Raw genomic sequence first — 22,885 nt, 5'->3', positions numbered from 1 at the left:
GACAGCAGCCTGAGAACTCCCAATTACGGGCAAATCCTTTTCTGTTTGTTTATCCCATTCATCTGAAGTTCAAGCAGTATCTGGAACATCTTTCAAAATGATAATAGATGAGATATGCAAGGCTGTGATGTAGATCTCCACTCATGTTTTTATTGTACACTGTAAAAGGAGAAAAGAAAAATTACTTGGCTGTAGCAACTCCTTTGAGGTGCTTTTTTTTCTTTGTTTTGTGTGTAAGTTCATAGCTCATCCTTCTATTCTGCCTAAGAGGAACTGTGGCAGATTTCTGTTTCTGTTTTAAGGACTCCTATGTATATCAAATAAAAATATAGCTATAAAATATTATCTGTAGTTTAGTCAGACTATATTTGAATTCAATTGGTATACAGCAGATTCCTGCAATTAAAATTTCAGGCACAATTATCACAGAGTATGTGTTTTATTTACTACTATAATTATTCTATAATTATAACAACAGCATTATTTATTCAGTTTTAATGATTGATGTGGTTTACACAAGTCATCTACAAGTTAATGTGCTTCTTTCTCAAGAGCATTTAGTTCCTAATAGTATTTGATTATTCTCTGCTTTTCTGATTTTCTGCCAGTTACAGGATACCAAAGTAAAATCTTAAGTAATTTTGTAACTTGTCTGGGTAGTCTTGCTATGGTCTGTCCTGTGTTGTTCTGGGATTTGTAAGAAGGGAGAGGTTATGGTTCGAACTAGATATATTAATCTTCTGAGTACCTAAGTTCTTATATTCAGTCATTACTTTATTGTGGGGAAACTATTTTGAAAAGCGTAGCCATTACTTATTTGTGTTCTGCATGCTGCTCTGTTCTATGCCTGTGACTTCTGCTAAGTGTTTTTCTAAGAGGTGCAATGTCTTGTGCATCGTCAGAATTTAGTGCTGACATTTAATCACTTCCCATTTATCAAACTAATGGAGAGCCGGGCAACTGTTGTAAATGGTACCTCTGGAATTATAAGCCAGAAAACAAACAAATGTGCAATGTAAGGTGCTCAGTCCCTCTTGCTCCTTCCAATTCTGAGCCAGTTCTGAGGCTCAGAATTTCAGTGACTGTGGTGGGATCCTTCCTGCTTCATCAGTAACTGCTGAGTTTGCATCTTTTGCTCTTGCTTGGACCTTTTGTAACTTGATGAAGACGTGAGTTGTTTCAGAACTGCAGAGGCAAAAGCAACGTTAAGTCCTCCACAGGCTTCATTAACAGGCTGGTGTACCTTGAAGGCAAGGTAAAGGAATGAATGGTGGCATCGATTTTGTTCACACTCAAAAAAAATATTTTTCTAGAACTACAAAATCTGGAAGTAGTTTTCTCTTTCAATTCTAGAAGATTTTTTTCCATAGTTCTTGTGACTGCTTATGGCCTTTTTTTTTTTCTGCTTGTCATTGAAATGTAGCTAGGTATCAGCTTGAGATCCTAAATTCCATTTCCTGAAGGAATTCTGCATCTGAGACTCTGCTGTCTTGAGCTGAGAACCATAGGATGCATTTACTCAGCAGTAGCTTTTTGTTATACTGCTTCTCTCATATCTAACTTTTTAATTTGATTTAAAATGTGAATTTGAAGTCAAGTTCCATTAGTAGATACTTCTGTGTGTATGTGCATGTGCTGGGTATATATTGCTATTATTTGTTAGTGCATCTGGCACTAGTAGTGTAGTTATTTCCAAAATACTAGATGCTCATACAGAAATTATTAGTTGGGAACTTGTGTGATATAAAATGCATCATTTCCATTTGTACAGCTTTCATGTGTGCGCATCCGCAGCAATGTTCAATTAAGTTGTGTTTACAACTGACCTGGTAGGGTTTGATCAGTAAATTCTTAACAAGTGCAAACTGACAACTTAATTTTAGGAGAGAAATCTGGCATCCCTCTGTGCTTCGTCTGAAATACTCATAATACTTGAGGGGAGTATTCAGTAATGGAATAATTCAATTGTCCTTGAGATAGACATCTAATTTTGCAGACAAAAAAAGACTGTAAAGCAGCTTTAAAAAAGCCAACTTAATTTTCCACTCCAGAAGGTTTCAATCAAATTGGAAAAGAGAGCTCTTGACCGGTGAGTCTATGTGTCTTAAATTATTTATAAATAATGAACAAATATAAGCAATTGGTCAAACTGAAATCAGATGCTGTTTTATTTCCATGTGGCATTGGACATAATCTGTTTTTTAATGATAAATTAAAAACTAATTTTTGAGGTAAATTGGTGATTTTAAGTGAATGTGGCAGGGAGACAGATCTGGAATCTTCCCATTCTGGGGGAAGCGTGTTTTTCTAAGTGCATTTTCTTCCTTACACTTTGAAGACAGGAGGAGACTATCCTTTCCTTTTTGTTCAAAATTTGTGGAGTATATAAGCTCTGGTAGGTTTTTGTGAAATAAGGAAAGTTACAGATTTTAAAAATAGAGCAAAATTCCTGAAGTTGAACTAATTAGGGTGGAAGAAAGCATTAAATACGTAGGTGAGCATATTTGGCTCAGCAAATCTTCAGGTCCTCTGTAAACAGAGCAGGAGCCATATGCCAAGCTGTCAGTTGTCCTGGGGCTGCAGAGAAGGCTGAAGGAAGCCACGGAGAAATACGAATAAAGGGACTAGAGGATAAACTTGCCAGAAGTGAGACCTGATCTGCAAGTGACACATTTACTTACTTTATGACCTCCCTGCTATCCTGAGGCCAAATGAGTACTACAGAGCTTTGCAACTGACGGCTCACGCTGTAGCAGAACAGTGCCTGGAAAGGAGCATCCTTGTGTCCAGCTTGGTCTGAGTGTGCTGAAGAGGCTGAATGGAAGCCTGGCTTTCTCGAGTGGTGAATATCATGTGCCAACTTGCTATTTTACTGTAGCTTTTACTTGAAATCACAGCAAATTTGTAAAGAATGCCTGACATTTGTGTATCAGTTAATGTAAAAAGTGTTTAGAGCTTGAAGGTCTTTATTATGCTGTGTATTTACCTTGGAGCTACAGCTTAAGGTGTAATTGGACTTTTTATTTGGAATATAATGTTGTACGTTATCAGATTTTATTATTGGGATCGATGTAGTTTTGGATTTTAATTGGTAAAACCCACCAGGGTTGTTTTTCTTATTGGAACAGAAATTCCGTTGTTAAGGAAAAATATTTTAAATGGATTTTCTTGTGTAAACCACTATGAAGTGATTAAAAGTAATAAGCTCTTCAAAAGACAGTGTCTTACAGTATTTGAAAGCTTATATACTAATTGGTTTTTCAGCGGTATGCTTGGCTCACCTGTGACTTTTTGTTCACCATCATGTTTTGCTACAAGGTAGTGCGTATCTTCTGATTTGCTCGCTATCTGTAGATTATTCCCTTATTATATATTTCACTGTTTCTTTATGATGTTTTCAGTGCCTTCAGGTGCTTTCTTATGTTCTAACAATTTTTTTTTTTTAAACAACTTTATTAAAAAAAGAAAACTTGATTTGATAAGTGGTACAATAAAAGATTGTTTTTATCTGTTTCTGGAATAGGAAAAAAGTAATTTCTATAAATTATTTTTGAGATATTTAGGTACTGTGAGATCAGAGGTTTTTATCACACTTGTGCTTTACAATGACATTTGTACCTTTACCTTTGGATGTTTTGATTCCTTGGTTCCTGTCTGTGAAACTATAACTGGCCAGTATGAAACCTTAAAGGACTTCTGTAATAGTATGTTGTTTTTCTTTGAAGATTTTTGAAAACAAACTATGTGAATAGAGATATAGTCTGGATCTGTCTTGAGATATGCAGCATTAACTTCCAGGTAGTGATTAGTTTGAAGCTTTGTGTAGAGCAGCTGGTAAGCCACTCTACATAGGGGATGTCTTTAGTAATAAAGAGGAAAACTTTCACCTTTAACAAGATTTTGTCTTCTGTACAGCTTGCCCAGTTTAGGCAGAGGAAAGCACAAACTGATGGACAGTCCACATCAAAGAAGCAGAAAAAGAAAAGGAAAACAGCAAGCATCAAAGATGAAGAATCAATACAAGATGGGATTGATATTGATAGATCTCGAGGTGATGAAACATCTACATGCAGTAGCCGAAGAGGAGCAGCTGCAACTGCTGACTTTGCTGTTACAAGAACTTTGCATAGTGGAGAAATTATCAAACACATCCAGGCTTACACCAATGAGGTAAGTTTGTTGTTGTAAACTGTTGGTGTAAACTGTAGTTTACAGGTTGGGGGGCAAAATAATTATTAATTTTGGGAATGGAAATAAATTATTTTTGAGGCTGTAGATATGGTTTCCTTGCCTCTGCTTTCTGTCTTTAAAATGTCCAGAGTGTTTTCTACTTGTCTGCTGGCATCTTGTTTTCCACAGTCAGTGTACCATAGATCACAGAAATTTTGTTTGCGCTGCTGTACTCCATAAATAGACAAAAGTTTGTTCATTTTATGCACTTTATTAAAAGTTTACAAATTGCTGTGGATTTTTGATCCCTGCAACCATGGCTACTGCAAAATGTAAAGCTAAGCATCTTTCTTGTATACATTACATACTTAGAGTCTTTCTTGTTAACGAGGAGTGAATTTAGAAAACACTACTTAGTACTGGATGGCTTAAGAGACTAATAAACAGATACTCTACTTTTACTACTATAATCCTGCTTGCTGATGGTTGGAAGGACATGCTCTCAGAAGGTTGTAAGATGCCTTGTGTGATATACACTGGCAGTCCAGGTCAGTTTTGAGTGGGCGTAAGTTCAGACCTAATATGTTGTTACCATTATGTATCTAGGACCAAGAGATGCTGATGTTATTTACAATATAGGTTATTTCATTACTGAAAGCAGTGCCTCCAAAATGAAATGAGTATCACTTTGAACTAGCAGTTCAGTTCAGATTGAGTTCTGTCCATGTGAATACAATCTTTTCTGACACAGACAGTACAAATGGCAGCGTGCATGAATGAAAACTCATAAAGTAATTGATCGACTTACGATTTTAAGCCTACAGGTACAGTAGATAGACTGAACTTCATAGATACTTGTTTTTAAAATTTAAGTTATTGTATTTAAAAATTCATGTCAAAGTTTCAAAAATGTCTGTAGTAACTCAGTGAAACTGTCTGTTAAATTCATAGCTTCCTCTTGAGGAGAGAATGGCATTTTAAAAGAGCGTTAATTACCAGAATGGTTGTTTTCACATGTGTAAAGATGAGACTTCTTTGTCTCTTAAGGAAAAGAGAAAGGAGCACTTTGTGAGGCTAGAAGGAATGATCAGCTCTTATCTACAGGTAAAGAGAGAGGACTGATAGGACAGAGAGTTGTTAAGAGGGAATTGCTTATACTGTTGTTTTAACAATACTATAGGCTACACACGCAACATAATTGCATGAAGAAACTTTCTTAGTCGAATGTATTTTGAAGTACATCATGATTGCATGTTCCCAGGCTCTGCTGTTATACTCACTCCCAGTCAAGATCCCTGCTACAATTGGAGAAATGGGGTAAAGTACAAAACCATAGAACAGTTTAGATTGGAAGGGACCTTTAAGATGATGTAGTCCAATTCTGTGCTCAAAGCAAGTCTAATGAAATCAGTTTGTTCCCAGTAGCCTATATTGACCTCTGAAAGCTAAAAGAAGACATTGATGGTTATAAAAATGAAGAAATTATGCTGTAGTTGCAAAAGATTTCTCACATAGATTTATTCTTAAGATCAGGCATTGTTTTTCTTAGATCTGTCTTATTCTGACCTGAATGAAAAAAAAAAATAAAGCAACTTATGTTAGTTTGGTTCATTTGTTCATTTTATAAATGAATTTAAATGAATTAGCATGGGGATTGATGTTCATTCATAACTTATCTCTGCTGAATTGTTCATGACTTATTGATTCTTATAACAGAATTTACTTCCACAAGGAAAAAAAAGCTACTCCCAACTGCGAGAGCATTTTTCTTTGTTACATGTTATCAGTGCCCTGCTTATTCATTTGAATAAGTAATTGATATTTTTGAGCTGAAAGATAATTGCTAAAGTGTCTGTGCAGTATTGATAGAAGAAGAAAAATTCTGAAATTGTTTCAAAGAATTTCTTAATTTACTGGTTTTGTTCTTTTAAGTGCAGTGCTTCAGATGGTAAGCCTGTATAATTGGATTAGAGCTTGCTTAGCTGAAATGGCAGCCAATGTAACAGGCAGTTTCAGGCTAATCCATGCAGTAGGGAATTAAAGACAGCTTCTTTGAGCTGTTTGCTTTTTCACCCAGTGTTAAATCTTTGTAGGCTGCTGTGTCAGGAGAGTAAGGCAAGATTACTGGAGGCATTATACAGGATTACTTTCTACCTAAATTTCAGTTCAATTTGCTTATTTCACCTTTTATTGGAATTCATATTTGGAATTGTCATTCTTATACCATGAAATAGAACATCTGAGTACACTGTATATCTATCTAAAAATCCTGACTGGACTTTCTTCTCATAGTTATTTAGTTAGATAAAAGTTAGATCTCCCTGCAACTTTTATACTATGAATTTTAGTCCTTGGACAAATATATTTGGTAGCAGTTTTAGAATGGCTTAACTGCTCACTCAAGTAGATAATAAAGTATATGGTCCCATGTTCATTGTTTCATTTTCATAACTTAGTCCAATTCCCTAAGATTTCACAGATAGGGAACAGAAACAGAGTAAGGAGGAGACGTTGGATGGGATTCTTGAGGAAAAGAAAGAAAAGTGACATTGATGATTATGAAGAAACAGAGGAGGCACCTAAATGAGAAAAAGTGTAGCTGCTGGATGTAGTTAAGGCACTCCCATGTTAGAAGTGTGAAAGCAAAGAGCAACCAAAGGCTTGAACTAGGAAAGAGGTATCCCGGGATATACAATAAAGTGGAGGACATTAGGGGTGAGGAGGGAAGGAAGAATAAGGAAAGTGAAATAAAATGTAGTAAGAATTAGGACTGGTAGTTAAACTCATCTTGCACTGAAAAAAAAAACAATTTGAAATTGCAGAATGATCTGTTTGCTCAACCACTATAAAGTGATAAAGCGAGCTCCTCAAGAGGAAATACTAGATTCTCTGGATGGTTATGACAAAAACTAACAATCTGGCCAACGACTGCTGGGATATCTTGCAAATTTTCTTTGGGGTATACAACAAACTCTCTACAAATAGTGATGTATAGTTAGATTTACTAACTCTGAAATTACCCATATAGAAGAATAGTCTTTGTGTATATACAAAGTATTTTGGGTTTTAGCTTGAAAATTTATAAGGCTGAGTTCTGTATTACCAAAGACAAGAAAACTCATTAAACACTCAGATTAGTTCTTTGGTGGTGGTGATTTCTGATGTGGGAAATTTAGACACTGAGTGGTGGGGTACCTCACTGCAGACTTATTTAAGGAGAATAAAGTAGAGATGCACTGATAGTTCCACTGGTAAATCTTATTCTTTATATGGAAGTTTTTGCTTGATTGAGACCATATTTAGTTAATAATCCTATAAATTTATCCTATCTGGAAGCCACATTATTATAGACTGCTGAAAGTCAGTATTTCAAAATGCAGCAAGCTTTTGATTGCTGTTTTACTGTAATTACAATTTTCTTGCAAACTGGCCTACCTAAAATAAACTTGATTTTGCTTCTGCCTACTAATTAATCCATGTTCAAAAATGAATCTAGAATTTTGTAGTTATGTTTGCGCAACATTTTACACTGAGGTCCTTTAAAAAGTCAATTGGATTCTATTAACGAATAGAGGATTTTCTAAAGAAACATAACAATCATTTCTCAGTTGTGGCCAATTTAGTATTTTAAGTTCTTTTGTTAGTGCTGTGATAATGTTGGACATCCAGTACTGAAGAACATCTCTTCTGAGCAGTTTCTCTGAAAAGGACATCCTGCTTTCCATAGGCAGATTTCCTACTTTCTGTATCATCTTGCAGTATTTCCTCTGAATGATGTTCAGCAATGAAATTAATTTTGATTTTCTGTAAAGTACTTATGTCTAATGTATTATCATTGTGATAGTAGCTGCCTAGATGATAGTTGGCTATAAAGGGCCTTTGAGATGTCTGTTCTGTGTATTATAGTCATCAATTGTTTTCTTAGCAAAGAAAATATTAAAGAATAAAAATTTATTGCTGGAAGAGATTAGCTATAAGAAAAAGCATGGTTGGTCAAATAAATGTTAACTAGCAACCTAAAGTCATAGTGAAACAGAAACCTATTTCTGATTCATAAATTAATGGGAGAATAGTTTTGTGTTGTGTTGCTAACAAAATGTCTATATATTTTTTTTTCTTTCTTTTTTTTTTTAATTATTTGCTTTTAAACTGAACCCCTCTGATGAGCTATGTAAAATTTAATTACTTGTGTTGACCAAAGAATAATAGAAGCATAGTGTGTGGATGGCTTAATAATGGAAGGTTTTTTTAATGAATTTTTTAATTATGGTTGGTCAGGTCTTGGGAATAGAGCAGCTAAAGAATAACATTGAAGTCTTACATTGTTGGAGGTTGATGTGTGCACTCATAGGATTTAAGTTTTTTTAATTGATTTTTAGCAAGGGGTGGATTAACCTCTTGATTCAGAAGACATATCCACTTAACTTGAGTTTATTTGTCCATCTTTCTGTAGCTCTCTTTGAATAAACCCCTTGGCAAATATACTTAGTATTAGCAGCCAAAGAAATAACTAGACTGTTTTGAAGGTTGAAGTAGACAGTTTTAAAAGATTATTTGTGCTGCTAGAAGATATTGCACAACTAAACTGTGACAGATTCTCATTAAAAATTATATGCCCACATATATGCATAACAGTGCAATTTTCCCTGGTCTTGAGCAAATTAATTTGCTTTTATTTAAATCCAGGATTTCAAGGAATTTAAGGTGACCTTTGCTATATATATTCAAACATTAATGGATACCTCTTATGTTTTTTGAATACTGTCTATTTTTTCAGAAAGAAATGGAAAATATCTTCTTTAATATTTGTAGATTGCCATCGTTGTAAATATTTTAATATTTTGTTTTAGCCGGAAATTGAAATTTCCACTGCAGTAGAAGATTACAGTTCTGAGGTAAGACTGAAGTAACACTTCCTTTTTAACTTTTCTTTTGACGTTTTCTTTTACATGTTTATTGAAATGCTGTGCACTGCTTTCCAAAAAGAGGAAGAAGGAAAGAATACACGTGATGTTATGTACAAAGCTATTTCAGATCATTACTGGTATGATCGATATACCATTAAAGCAAACATTTTGTTGACTTCATAATAGGATGGGTACTATTATCAGTAATACTGTGGATTTATGAGTTGTAACATTGTCACCATTGTGGTTGTAGTAATGCTTTGTATTGCCATTGAGTTGTGCGTAATTCCTTCTCATTTGCTATTAAAACATATTTAACAAGTTGATTATGTTTTAATGAGTTCCAAAGTAGCTGTTGCTCAAACACTGGCTGGTCATCACTCTGCTGCTGGTAGGTGGTGAGTGAGTGCCTTTACATCATTTATTTTTCCTACACTTATTGAACTATTTTTGTCTCAACTCATGTTTTTTTCTTTTTCCAATTCTTTCCCCATCCTGCTTCTGGGGGAGAATGAGTGACTGGGTACAGGCCTTAGCTACTGCACACCACCACATCCACTACGTGTCCCTGTCACTTAAGAGGGAAGTAGGCAATATGAAAATCCATTCTTGCCAAATAAAACAGTTTATTGTTTGTAAGAAGTAAACTACTTCATGTTCAACTGCGTGATGAGAATGTTTTTGCAAGAAATAGCTGTAGAATATCTGATGTCTATAAAAGTCGTTTGTAGTTTAAAAAAAAAAAATCATGGTTCGAACACGAGCTTTCTGTAGTTACAGTCCACTTTTTGTTGTGCAGCACTTTTGCAAAATACCCCAGAATCTTAAGTTTGGCAACTAGTAAGAGAGGATCAGGTAATCAAACATGCTTCCGTTGCTGAAGTGATTTGATTTAGGATACTTAGTGTTCTTTCTTTGATTTAGTCTTTTCTAGGAGAAGATCACCGCACTTCTCAGCCTCTCGTGAAATCACTGTTATAAAATTTTTCCATAGATTTTGTCTCAGCCTTTTTAGTTTGAGTCTTTTTACCGTACCTCTCTTCCCCAGTTAGACTCTTTCTTTCCCGCAGCTTCCTTCTGTCCTTGTTTATAAGCATTCTCACTTTCTTCTCGAGTGTTAGGAGAAGATGCTTGGGAGTGCACTGAAAATATTCCTTCACATTTATTGTTGATTACTTTCAGATATTGATTAGTGAACCAAATGGATCCTTGGTCCAGTCAGTTATGATCATTCTTATGGCATGTTTGTTGTGATGCAAATAAAAAAAATCTGAATGGGGCACATCTGGGTTGAAGATTCCAGTTCAACTGCTTGACAATGCTGTAAATGGAAGAAAGAAAAAATAAATGAAAGAGTGAAAGGTTCAACGGGTTGAAGCTAACATGAGGAAAAAGTCAGATTAAAGGCTTAATATTTGTCTTAGATAAAATATGCATTGTTCTGTCCAATGAATTAGAAGGAAAGAACAAAAAGAATCTGAGTTTAAATATGGTAAGATGATTGATAGTGCAGCATGTGCATAGAGTTTGCCATTGAAAGTGAAATAAATGCACTTTTGAACAACTACTGTGACCTTACTGTAACTTTTTAGAATATATGCATCACCACAGTATGTAATCATTGCTAAATGGAATATGTTTAAAGAGTGAACCTTTGAAAATAGTTGATAATGGCATTGATGTTCATATATCTATACACTCTCGTGTTTTTTGTAAGCCTTCTTTTAATTACTGAAAGGACTCGACCTCCTTTCTGGAATTCTTTGAATCCACACATTTTTACAAATACAAGTCCTTTTCATCCATCTTTTTATTTTTTTATCAGAACAACTATATTCTCTGTAGTGGTTTTTGTCAGAAATTATGTTGAAGTTGGGGCTCACAGTGAAATAGGTCGTAAATCATTTGCTTTGTTATAGTTGTTAAAATAAGCCATATGCTTTTAATTATTCAGCCCCTTCTCTTGGGGATTTGTATGAAATTTAGTGATAAGCACATCCCTCTTTGAGAGACTGACCAGACACATGGTTGTAAGTAGTTTACTAAAAATAAAAAATAAAAATATTGAAGAAACTAGTGAATGTTTCTATCAAAGTTGTTGTCTTACAGGATCCTTTTTTTTTAATATGGTCTCTTCTCCAGTGTTCTTCTGTCACCTCTCTAAATACCTACACTGTTAGAGGTGGTACTCAGACTGAAAATTGACATATCTTTTATATGACCCACTTCCTTTCTGAAACAAATTATTCAGTTTAAGCAAGAATGAAACCTACCTGAATAGTTTTACATTAAATGATTGTGGTGATTATGTATGTACAGTTATGGTCTAACCTCTGAACTAAGGGAAATTAGGCTTTTTCAGCAGTTAGTTGTTTGGGCTTTTTTTATAAGTGTGTAAGGTAAAATTGTTATTTTATATTTTTTATATTCCTTAATTTTTATGGTATCGATGTAATCTGCCTGAATTATTTCTTTCTCTCAGTGCCTCTTCCCAATTTGCAAACTGTATCTCAAAAAATGTTGATATGAATACTTACAAAATTATTTTATTTCCCTTTCTTGATCCTTACTTCTTTCCCTTTTCTTTGTAAATGCTAATGACATTTATATATGTTAACCTTTATGTATAATCACACAAAGAAATCTTCTGTTGTGTTTTAATACTGTATAGAAAAATATATTAAGCCATAATATTTTTGAAGACTGTTGTTATTTGTAAAAAGTTACTAACCTTATTTACATTCTATGATTGTCATTTTTTTGGTGAGAAACTGAAAATTATTTTCATATATAGAGTTTAAAAAAAACAAAATTATTTTCCTCAGTTGTCATAATTGCTAATTTTAGCTACGTTCCATAAAGTCAATTGTGACATGACTAGAAAACTGATTAAAATCCTAAGAGCACAGTCAAGAAGTGTTTGAGGTCTACGTATTTATTCTTGTAAATAACCAAGTGTCCAAAATGCACAAGAAAAGAAAAAACTAAAAACATTAAGTAAAATGTAACTCTATTCCAGATACTTTTGTATGTTTCTACTACTAAATCAAAACACTTTTCAAATGAGAATTCTGCTTACCAATCTAAAATAGGTTAAATTATTTTCATGCTTTTGGATATTTTTTACATTTTGCAATGAGTGGTCAGTAAGTAATGATTTACACTAAGCCCGAGTTTGCAGTATATAAGGAGAACTCTCTGTAATATGGACATCATTGTTACCAGTAATAACATATTTTGTGTAACAACTCAGTATTTTTGAGGTACGCTTTCAGGTATTCCAAGGTCCAAGGAGCATTAGCAAGGCAGTGTTGAATCTGTAGCGAAGTGCAGTGATTTCATAAATTTAATCTGACCTCTGGTGGCAATTGTCATCAATTGCTGCCTTACTTAGTGGTGGAAGTTGCTTTTTACTTGTATTTTTCTGAAGAAGCTTGTGTTCACTTGTCTAAGCATATGTATTTACTGATGCAGTTTTTCTTTTAGACTAGAATAGACTACAAATTGTATTTATATGTCATTATATTAGTTAATACCATGCTTGTGAATTAGTTTGAAAATACAAGTAAGGAAGAAAACTTGAAGTTAGGATGTCCTCTGGGAGACTTCCATAACTCACATGCCTTATGTTCACCCAAGCAGTTGCTCCTGAGTAGCAAATATGTTATAAAATTGCATTTTTCCTTACCTAGTGGTTATTTTTTTATACAGTTGTATTCAGGGCTCATTATTCCTTGCTTCAGTTACCTTCCTTTATCTTATCTTATGTGGTTTGATTTCTTCTTGAAACGTGTAATTGTGTTCTGGGAATATGTAACTAAGCACATCATGAGACGTTAAGGTATAAGGAAATTTCAGAGTTAAAGGTGAATTGCAAAGCTTTAAAAGAAGAAATTAAAAGACTGTACAGGCTTAAAGAAGAACTGTGTACAGATAAACCACGGGGCTCAGGAGACAGTGCCTGAGCCCAGTAGGCCTTATGCAGACATCTATTAACACTGAAGTTAATATCTGGACTTCAGGCTTCCTATATGGTAGAGGAGTGAGAAATTAATTTTGAAGAGATATTTTGAAGCTAATATCCAGCCACAGCCATCTGCCTGCACTGACAGGGCAGGATTCATGTACAGCCTGCAGCTGCTCGCAGGGATCCCATCCAGCGCTCAGAGTGGTGGTCTGAGGCCTTTTTGTGTAGATTGCAGTGCACGGTGTTGTCCTGTTGTTGTAACTTGGATTTTAAAAGGAGGCATAAGACATTTGAAAGGAGAAGGTGTGGGGTGAGAAACAGAGTTGTCTAAGGTGTTACTGTGGTTCGTATCTGTTACAGCTAACAACAAGGCTTCTGTGACATGAAGCAGCATTTCTAAAGTTCTACACAGTTGTTTGGATATGCTAAAATCCCTTTTAAGATTTTTCTGTAGAAATCTCAGCTGCCAGGGAGTCTGGAACATCTAATAAAGGCATTTATGTCTGCCCTAGCAAAGCTTGTTATAAAGCATGTAGGAGTCACTGGTTGTTCCACACTGGAATGATTCATGGGAAGAGAAGTGCATCCACTTCTCTGTGTGGTAGCTTACAAGAATCATACACTACATCTTTATCAATTAAGTCTAAATTAAATAAGAGTTAAAAAGAAGGAAAAGAAGTATTAATCCGGGCCATGAGCCAGAATCCAAATAAAAACATTAGTGCCAGGCACTGTGTAGACACTTCTATTTCTGAATGAAAAGCAAACATCTGGCAAAACACAAATGACGTGCACTGCCTCCACGAGTTGTCTGCACTGACGTTTGCTGAAATCTTATTTATTCTCTCTAAAATAAGGTAGTAATAATCTCATTGTGGTGTCCTTTTCATTGAGGAAGTCAGGAACTGAAAATGGCCATGTTTCAGCTCTGCAAATTCAAAGCTAATGCAGGATTATTCTTTCTCTTAATACAAATTTAATGACGATATTGATCCCATTTATAGCAGTACACTTCCATGTCGGGTAACATATTGATTTGCTCAGACATGATGGTCCTTTGTAAATAAGCCCTAATCTTAACTGTGGCAGGTATCTGAGCTATGTAGCCCCCCACCCCCCTTCTTTTTTTTATGTGAACACAGTATTCGTATGTGAAACGGTGTGATACCTTTCCATTTCTAGTGCCGTTATCTTTTTTCAGACTCTAATGTGATACAGAGCTCTGAGGAGAACTACAGCTTGTCTTTCTTGCTTGCTTTAAGACGTTGGTCTGTGATTCAAAAAGCTGCCAGTTAGTCTGACAGTTTGTCATGAATACAACAGAAGATTCCTTTTATCTTGAGTTTTTAATTCTTATTTTTTGATATAACTACTACTTTGACTTCCGCTTACTTTTTGGAAATTCATCATTATTGGTTCTGTAGAACCAAAATCTCACGGAAGCTTGATATGAGTCGCAGTATTAGGTGAGTGAAAGGATTTTTCATGAGTCTTATGTTGAATGTACAATTCCTGCTCCATTTTATTCTTAAAAAATTCCTTCAGGCTGTGAGTGTCAGTTTATGATACTGCCTTTCATCTGTTGTAGAGATTGCTGACTCTTAGAAGTAGTAGATTTTGGGTAAAGAGACATATTTTTGAAAACAACTATGTTTATTAATATTTAGAAATATTAAACGTGCAGTTTAAAATGCAGTATTACTACAGATAAAGCTTTGCATTGACCTTTAGATCTGGATTCCTTTGTTTTGTATGTATGTTTATGTGTATTTTGGTTTTAGACAGTAGTATCTGTTTTTGTGATTTTGTAAGGGAGCTTAACTGTTGCTTGTGCTAAATTCAATTCCAAAATCTTCCAAAAAGGTATTTTGTATTTCCAATGAAATAAATTTTTGTAGCATAAGAATTTACGTGGCTCTGCAAGAATCATCGTATAAGGTTCAAACAAATTAAAAATAGAAATCAAGCTTTATTTCAAGTAATAATGTATTTAGGAATTGTCTTTATACAGGTAAATGGTTGCAGTTTTGTGACAAGAACAGCTATACCTACAGATTTGATCAGGGTACAGTACTGCAAATTGAATTGTAATACTAATAAAGAATACTAAAAACCTCAAACAGTTCATTTTGAACAAAAATTGTGTTGTTGACTAATACTCTATTTTGCATGCTGTGCTGTGTATCTGCATTGCTTGTCATATGAATATTGTTTACCTTTAAACTTGAAATGCAAAATGTTTTACTACTTGTACTAAGGCTAATATTACAAAGCAGAACTTGCAGAACGCTTCATGCTTTTGAGATGTGAATTATACTAACAAAGGAGGTTGCCATGACAATAAGATCTTCAATGCTGTACTATATGTTAATGTTCTAAGGTGCCTTTATACAGAATTTGATATTCGAGTTTACTTATCTTTATAAAGCATAAAAAATGGTATGTTAAGGAACTTGGATTAATTTAGGAAGAAGAATTTGGAGTTGGAGAGATTTGTTCAGAGCATGGAATGCAACACTCTCTGATGCAACTAGAGGTGATGGAGAATGAATTGGCTGGGAAACAACAAGAGATTGAAGAGCTAAACAGAGAGCTAGAAGAAATGAGGGCAGCATATGGTACAGAAGGATTGCAACAGGTATAATTACCTTATGTTGCTTTCTGCTTGCTACTTGGTTATGTGCAAAAATGCAAAGTGTCACCTGAAAGAGTTTACTCTTAAGGGCAGATGTTCAGAATGCAGTCAGTGTGTGATGTAGAATTATATGTAATTTCTTTTAATCATATACCATGTGTTCTATTATTTGAGTGGCATTTTCATTGTGTGTCCTTTCTCTCTATATATTGTGACTAAAATTTCAGCGTTCTTTGCAGTGACTTTCTTTGACTCAGAAATGGAAAGATGATTTTCTTGAAGAAAAGTCCTAATTCTTCCTGTATTCTGCAAAGACTCCATTTTTTTAGTACCTTCTTGTTCCTCAAAGATATAAAATAAAAATAAAAGTAAATAAGGTTTTACTTCTTAAGGAATGGTATTGCTGAGTTGATCCTTGAACTAAAAAGGTGTTTGTTTGTCAGACTTAACAGTCTGAAATTACAGGGCCACTGTACCAAGATGTTCTAAGAGACATTTAATAACTTGGGATTGTTATTGTGGAAGTATTTCTCTAGTTAGAAATACCATTGGCGTATAACATTAGATTTTAAAGTTAAGTATGTAAAATAGTTTTTCTTCCAGTTTAAGCAAGTTCTGCATTCTTTAAAGTCAGTGCTATGTCATGCTTCATGTCTTTAGTTTCTTCTTTAATTTGAATTCAGGTCATCATAGGATGCCTGTCTTTGCTTTGCAAAGTTCTAGAGAACACAAAAATTGTTTTAAAATTGAGTCATTTTTTGCCTTCATTATTGCTGTGCAGTTATAATTTTCTGCTGTTTCCATTTGTATTTTATCTGTGAAAATGTCATGTTTTCCAGTGCACTGAAGTGATTTCTGAGTGGTCACCTTGCAGGTTTATCATTGCTTTGTCTGTTGGTGAATCCCTGGTGTTGTCTTTTAAGTCAGACTTAGCTTCTAATTATTGTGTCTTGTATCCATTGTGCTAAGATTAATATTCATAATTACAGCATACTAAAGAACATAACATAATTTTAGTTTCAAACAATCATGTTAGGAGCAAAATTACTGTTAGTTTTGCATGAGAAAGATTGAAGTGGAGATGTTTACATTTTTAAATGACCATGATTACTATTTAAAAAAAAAAAAGTAAAAAATCTGTTAAAACAGTTTGCAGTACACTAATGTTTAAAGTTGTTTTTAGCTACAGCATATTCTTCATGATAGTGGTACAGTGTGTAATATCCCTGCTGAGAAATGCATACAGTGTATGTTTCAGAAGAAGCAAAGAATTTTTAAAAGGAGCAGCTGCAAAAGACACATTGTGTGCATTGGCTCTGCCTGTTTGTTAAAATAAAATGGTCGAATAAAAGAAATTGAAAGGGAACATATAATGGTGTGTGGATATGAACAGATAAATTTTTAAATTTCTTTGAACAGATGCAAGAGGAAAGAGTTGACACACTTAAGTACCTGATCTATTCCTAAATTTTCTTTATTATAACAAGCATCTGGGATTTCCACTACATCTGTGCCTTTTAAGTTAGGAATTCTCCACAGTGTTCTGAAAAGAACTTCAAAAGATTTTTCTTGAATTTTCATAGTTTGGCATGTTTAAGGGCCTCTTGCTTTTTATGTCCCATTGAAGAATGTCTTTATCCTCTAAATCAGTGAGTTTTATCTTGGAGGTATTATAATTTTACTTCAAGGATTGGCATATGATCTGGAGAAACTTCTTTTTGAGAGCATAGTAAACTAAATAGTTGCAGAAGGCAATGGGTGATTTAAGAAATTTTCAAAGCATAGAGATGAAGCATGTACTAGCCTTGAAGGAGTTCAAATTGACAAGTGACTTGAAAGTGAATAACATATCTGTTTATGTATTTAAATACAGTTCCAATTTTTATTGTAGGATTTCTTACTACCTGGATTTTATGTTACCAAAACAAACAAACAAAAAAAAAAAAAACCAAAAACCTTGCAAAAGAATTTTTTCTGTCCTTTTATTATTTCTTCATCACTACAAATTACAAAAGATGAATCTATTAAATGCATTGCATCAGATGTGCAACTTGAGCTAATTTTCTGATGCAGTTGTATGAATAAGTTCTGCAATGTAAGATATTGGATAGCCTCACTTTTATACCTTTAATACAATGAATGCAATTTTGTTGCACTTTCAGTGGGAGGTGGCATAGCTTGCATTTATTGTGGGAAAAGTTTGGACCTGAATAGTTGGGCAAAATTGCTGATAATTATATAATTAAGTACCTGGACTGCCTTTGTGATGATTTGTTTACGTGGCCATTCTCTCTCATTTTAAAGCAAACTTTAAATTTAACTTCTCAAAAATTCAAATTTTGTCTTTTGATGAGTATGTTTATAGAAAATTTATGCACAGTTGAATGACAACAAACAAACGTTTCTAAAATACTTATGTATAAGAGTTTGTGAAAACATAAATTCCCTGGTATGTCTGTGTGACATCTTTTTAGTAGAGTGGCATGGGTTTGATGTGTATTACTAGTTTAAATTTTATCTTTCGTAGCTGCAAGAATTTGAAGCTGCTATCAAAAAAAGAGATGATATCATCACTCAGCTTACCACTAACCTACAGCAGGCACGGAAGGAAAAAGATGAAACTATGAGGGAGTTTTTAGAGCTAACAGAACAAAGCCAAAAACTGCAAATCCAGTTTCAGCATGTAAGTTACAGCACTAACAAGTTTATTTGATTTTGAAAACTGGTGTCACTTTGGAGGATACATAAATAGCTGATTCCTGCAGAAGCAAAATCTTGTGATTTTGTGTTTTTGGTTCCTTGGTATAGATTTGCAGTCAGTTTAACAGTCCTACAGTCATCATTATAGAAGATATAGAGATGAGTCTGTTTTCTCTCCTACTCTTTAGTAATAGCTGTCGATAAATAGTGGATAATGACAGTTATCTCAGGGAGAAAAAGTTCATGTAATTATTGTTTTTAAAGTTTTGGGCTGAAATCCAACCTGTTACCTTTCCAATCAAAACAGCCAGCTATTAGCTTTGGTTTGTCACTGTTTAATGTTCCAGTCCTATATTTTTGGATAAAATCTGCCTCTTCTGGTATTCATTCCTTTTAATTAGCAAATTAATTAATTCTGTTAATAAATTAAAGTTGGATTTGGGGAACAGTAATTTTGAGTAGTTCATCTTACCATTTGAGATTTTTCTGAAACACTGTTGTCTTATGCTAGTTCACTGTAAAATAATTTCATATGAAATATTTTTATTGATTGTAGTAGTATTTCAGTTCCTTGCAAGAGACCTTCTAAAATGTTACGATTATGTTCGTGCTTATGAGGTGTAATAAGAAAGTGAAAATCATAGCTGTCTCTGTAATCAAACTGTTTCTTGTAATCTTGATTTATTTATTTATTTTTTAATATATACAAGTTACAGGCAAGTGAAGCCCTAAGGAACACCAGCCACAGTTGCACAGCTGCTGACTTATTGCAAGCCAAGCAACAGATACTTTCTCATCAGCAACAGCTAGAAGATCAAGAATGTCTACTGAAGAATTACCAAAAGAAAAATGAAGAATTTGAAGTTCAGATAACACATCTTCAAGGGATGATCAAAACATATGAAATGGTATGTTCCTTATCAGAAATGTGTCTTTGCTATTCCGTTTCCTTTTCATGATTTTGTAGTCTCATTAAAATTTTTTTGGCCCTTTGAAAGAGCCACGTCTATTAACTTACACATTATTTACTTAGAATTTTCAGCTTAAGTGCTTATGTCAACAGTATGTATCATGTTTTTAAAAATTGCAAAAAATTTACAAGAATCATTGAAACTATACAACATTAAAATGCCTTTATTAAATGACATTTTGTTAGAAAAAATTTAACAGAACTTGCTTAGTTTTCTGTGATGAGGAATTAATTTTTTATATACATTAATATTGTCCACAATTGAAAGCTTAGAAGTAGCTAAAAATTAAAAGTGAGAAAAAAGCAAAGCTTTCAGGAAATTGTGCAAAATAGCTTTTGGAATAACGTAGCACAACTGGAAAAAAAATGGAAAAAAAGATTTTTTCATGTTTGTTTTTGTTTGGATTTTTTTTTTTTTTTTTTTGCATATGAAGGGAAAAAGTCACATACCCCAAATATACAGAAATCCTTCCAGAGAAGGCAATAAATAAATAATGTAGTACTTATAAATGATCTCTAGCCAATGATATTATCAAGAATGACATAATGGTTCAATAGCTAAGTGTATAAATGTTCCATTGTGTTAAGAAAATGAACTAAAATTGGTTTTGCTCCTTTTTTAAGGAAAAGCAAAGAAATGAGAAAGAAGATATGAATAAACTACAAGAAAAAGAGGCATTAGTTGAAGAGCTGGAAGCAAAACTTAAAGAAGAAGAAAAAAAATCGTTTCAGCTTAAGGAAAAATTATCAGATGTCAGTAAATTGCATGAAGAATTAAAAGAACAAATTTCACTAAAGAACCTGGAGATAAGTAATATGAGAATTGAACTTACCACCTACAAACAGAAAGAAAGACAATGTTCTGGTGAAATAAAACAACTAATGGGAACTGTGGAAGAGCTACAGAAACGATGTTATAAAGACAGCCAGTCTGAAGCTGACATTGTGCAAAGAATGGAATTAGAAACACAAAGGAGACTGGCACAACTTCAGGCTGAATTAGATGAAATGCATGGCCAGCAGATCGTACAAATGAAGCAAGAATTAATTAAGCAGCATGCAATGGAAATTGAACAACGTCTTGCGCAACAAAAAGTAGAATTGGAGAAAACTTCTAGTCTATGTTTGAGTGATAATGTTAATAAAGATCAAATGCATTTAATGAATATTAAAATTAATGAACTGAATGTGAAATTGCAAGATGCTGATAATGAGAGGGAAAAAATAAAGCAAGAACTGTCAAAACAGATGGAAGTAATTTCAGCAGAGAAGTCTTTTCAGCAAACTAAAATTGAAGATCTTCTCCAAGAACTGAATTTTTCAAGGGAGCAGGTTCAAAGAGCCAAACAAACTATAATGGATATGGAATGTAGGTTGAATGAAGCTGAAAAATATCAGTTTGTGATTGAAGATCTAAAAACTCAGCTGGCTTCTGCCTCAGAATTTAGGAAGGAATTAGAACTAAAACATGAGGCAGAAGTCACAAATTACAAAATAAAACTTGAAATGCTAGAAAGAGAGAAGGATGCAGTTTTGGACAGAATGGCAGAATCTCAAGAAGCAGAATTAGAGAGGCTGAGGACAAAGCTTTTGTTTAGTCATGAAGAGGAGCTTTCCAGACTTAAAGAAGACTTACAAAAAGAGCACATGGTTAACATGGAAAGCCTTAAAGATAACTTGAATATGCACCATAAGCAGCAGTTGGATGGAGTGAAAAAAGAAATGAGTCAAAAGATAGAAGCCATGCAGCTTGAAAAGGACAACTTAATCACAAAGCAAAACCAGTTGATATTAGAGATTTCAAAGCTTAAAGATTTACAGCAGTCTATTGTAAATTCTAAATCTGAAGAAATGACACTTCAGATCCATGAACTGCAGAAAGAAATTGAAGTGCTTAGGCAAGAAGAAAAAGAAAAAGGTAGTCTTGAACAAGAAATTCAAGAGCTGCAGCTTAAAACTGAATTGATGCAGAAACAAATGAGGGAGAGAGAAGATAGCCTTCAAAACAAATGTAGTGAACTTGAAACACAGAATAATCTTCTTCAAGGGGAAAACAAAACTCTTGAAGAGAAATTAAAAAGCATGTTGGTAATCTCTGAAGAAAATGCCATTTTGAATGACAGTGTGAGTTGTAAGTCAGAAAATTTGGATGTGCAAAAAAGAATAGAAAACCTGATTACTGAAAATGAGCAACTTAAGAAACAAAATATTCAACTCCAAGAAGATACTGAAAAGCAGAAGAGTGCATTTTTGTCTACTGAGAAAGAACTTGAAGCTAATTACAAAGGGCTGCAGAAAGAATGTGAAAGTCTTCTGAAGGCAAAGAACGTGTTAGAAGAGAACATGAATAAGCTGGAAGCTGAATATAAAATCAAACTTAAAGCTTTGAGTGAAGAACTTCACCATCTGCAAAGCAATAGACCAGTTTTATTTAAAAGTAGAACTTCCAGTTTTGAGGAGAGTAACGAAAAAAGGGTGTTTAGGGCAGACACTCCTGAAGCTGGAGAAGTTGTTGAGAAAGATGCAACAGAACTTATGGAAAAGCTTGAAGTTACCCAGCGTGAGAAACTGGAATTATCCCTGAGACTTTCCGATCTTTCTGAACAGCTGAAGTCAAAGCATAGTGAAGTTTGTCATTTAAGTGAAAAGGTTAAATCCTTAAAAGATGAGAAAGACAAAGTTCTAGCAAAATGCAAAGAACTAGAATGTATAATTAGCCATGCTAAGAGAGAAAATGTTAGTAACACTGAACCTAAGACAAAATGCTTTAAAGGAAAAGGTCGAGGGACAGCTACTCCAGTGTGTGAAAGTAGAAAGAAAGCATCTGCTGCAAGCAATGAAGTTGGTGAAGGAATAAATGTAAGAGAAAATCAGGGCTCAGGTAAAGCTATCCGTCATCAGGTTACAGAAGTACAGGAAATTCAGCAAATGTTGAAACCAGAACAGCCGGCTTTTGTAGAACATTTGCATGAAATGACTGACGGGCTGATGGATGAAACATCATTAATAGCCATTACGCAGACTGAAAATAATAATCTTCAGCAGCAAGTGAATACATTAAAATCAGAACAGGTATGTTACATAAAACTGTAGAGAGAGAATCATTTACCTATGGTAACTTTTAGGAGCTTGCCCTTGGAAACTTGTATCATATTTTTCCTTTAAACTGCTTTAAAATGCATGTGAAAAATTATGAGTAGGTGTCAGAGAGTGGCTAGTAGTTTTAAGTTACTGTATGAATGACTGGACCTATAAACTGTGGTCAGTATATAGAAAGATGCTATTTTTTGGTTGGAAGAAATATCTTTCAATTGCATTCAATTAAATCAACAACAGCAAAGCAATAGTGAGGAGGAGGAGAAGACATCTAGAGCACTTCATCTTTTGATGTAGCACGGAATTACTTGTGATGAAAACTTAGTCAAAACAAATTTTTTTCATCTATGATTAGCTTTTCAGCTCTTTAAGTACTCCAGTAAACAATCCATAGAGAGATTAAAACTCTTGACTTTTTCAGTTATGTTTTATCAGACTTG

The 22,885-nt window shown here is 34.0% G+C and overlaps 1 protein-coding gene across 1 annotated transcript in view; it reads left to right on the top strand.

Moving 5' to 3' along the window:
- AKAP9 (A-kinase anchoring protein 9) overlaps positions 1-22,885 on the top strand; it is a 100,010-nt gene that overhangs the window by 21,036 nt on the left and 56,089 nt on the right. Inside the window, exons 2-8 of the mRNA XM_090142821.1 lie at positions 3,916-4,170; positions 9,021-9,065; positions 15,056-15,109; positions 15,512-15,682; positions 18,207-18,362; positions 19,090-19,287; positions 19,974-22,421. Coding sequence (XP_089998947.1) covers positions 3,916-4,170; positions 9,021-9,065; positions 15,056-15,109; positions 15,512-15,682; positions 18,207-18,362; positions 19,090-19,287; positions 19,974-22,421 — 3,327 coding nt within the window. The remainder of the gene's footprint in view (positions 1-3,915; positions 4,171-9,020; positions 9,066-15,055; positions 15,110-15,511; positions 15,683-18,206; positions 18,363-19,089; positions 19,288-19,973; positions 22,422-22,885) is intronic.

Source organism: Phasianus colchicus, chromosome 6 (genome assembly GCF_987193195.1).
Source record: "Phasianus colchicus chromosome 6, bPhaCol1.hap1.1, whole genome shotgun sequence".
Classification (NCBI taxonomy): domain Eukaryota; kingdom Metazoa; phylum Chordata; class Aves; order Galliformes; family Phasianidae; genus Phasianus; species Phasianus colchicus.
The sequence above is the reverse complement of the archived record's forward strand: the minus strand, read 5'-3'. Positions and strand labels throughout refer to the sequence as shown.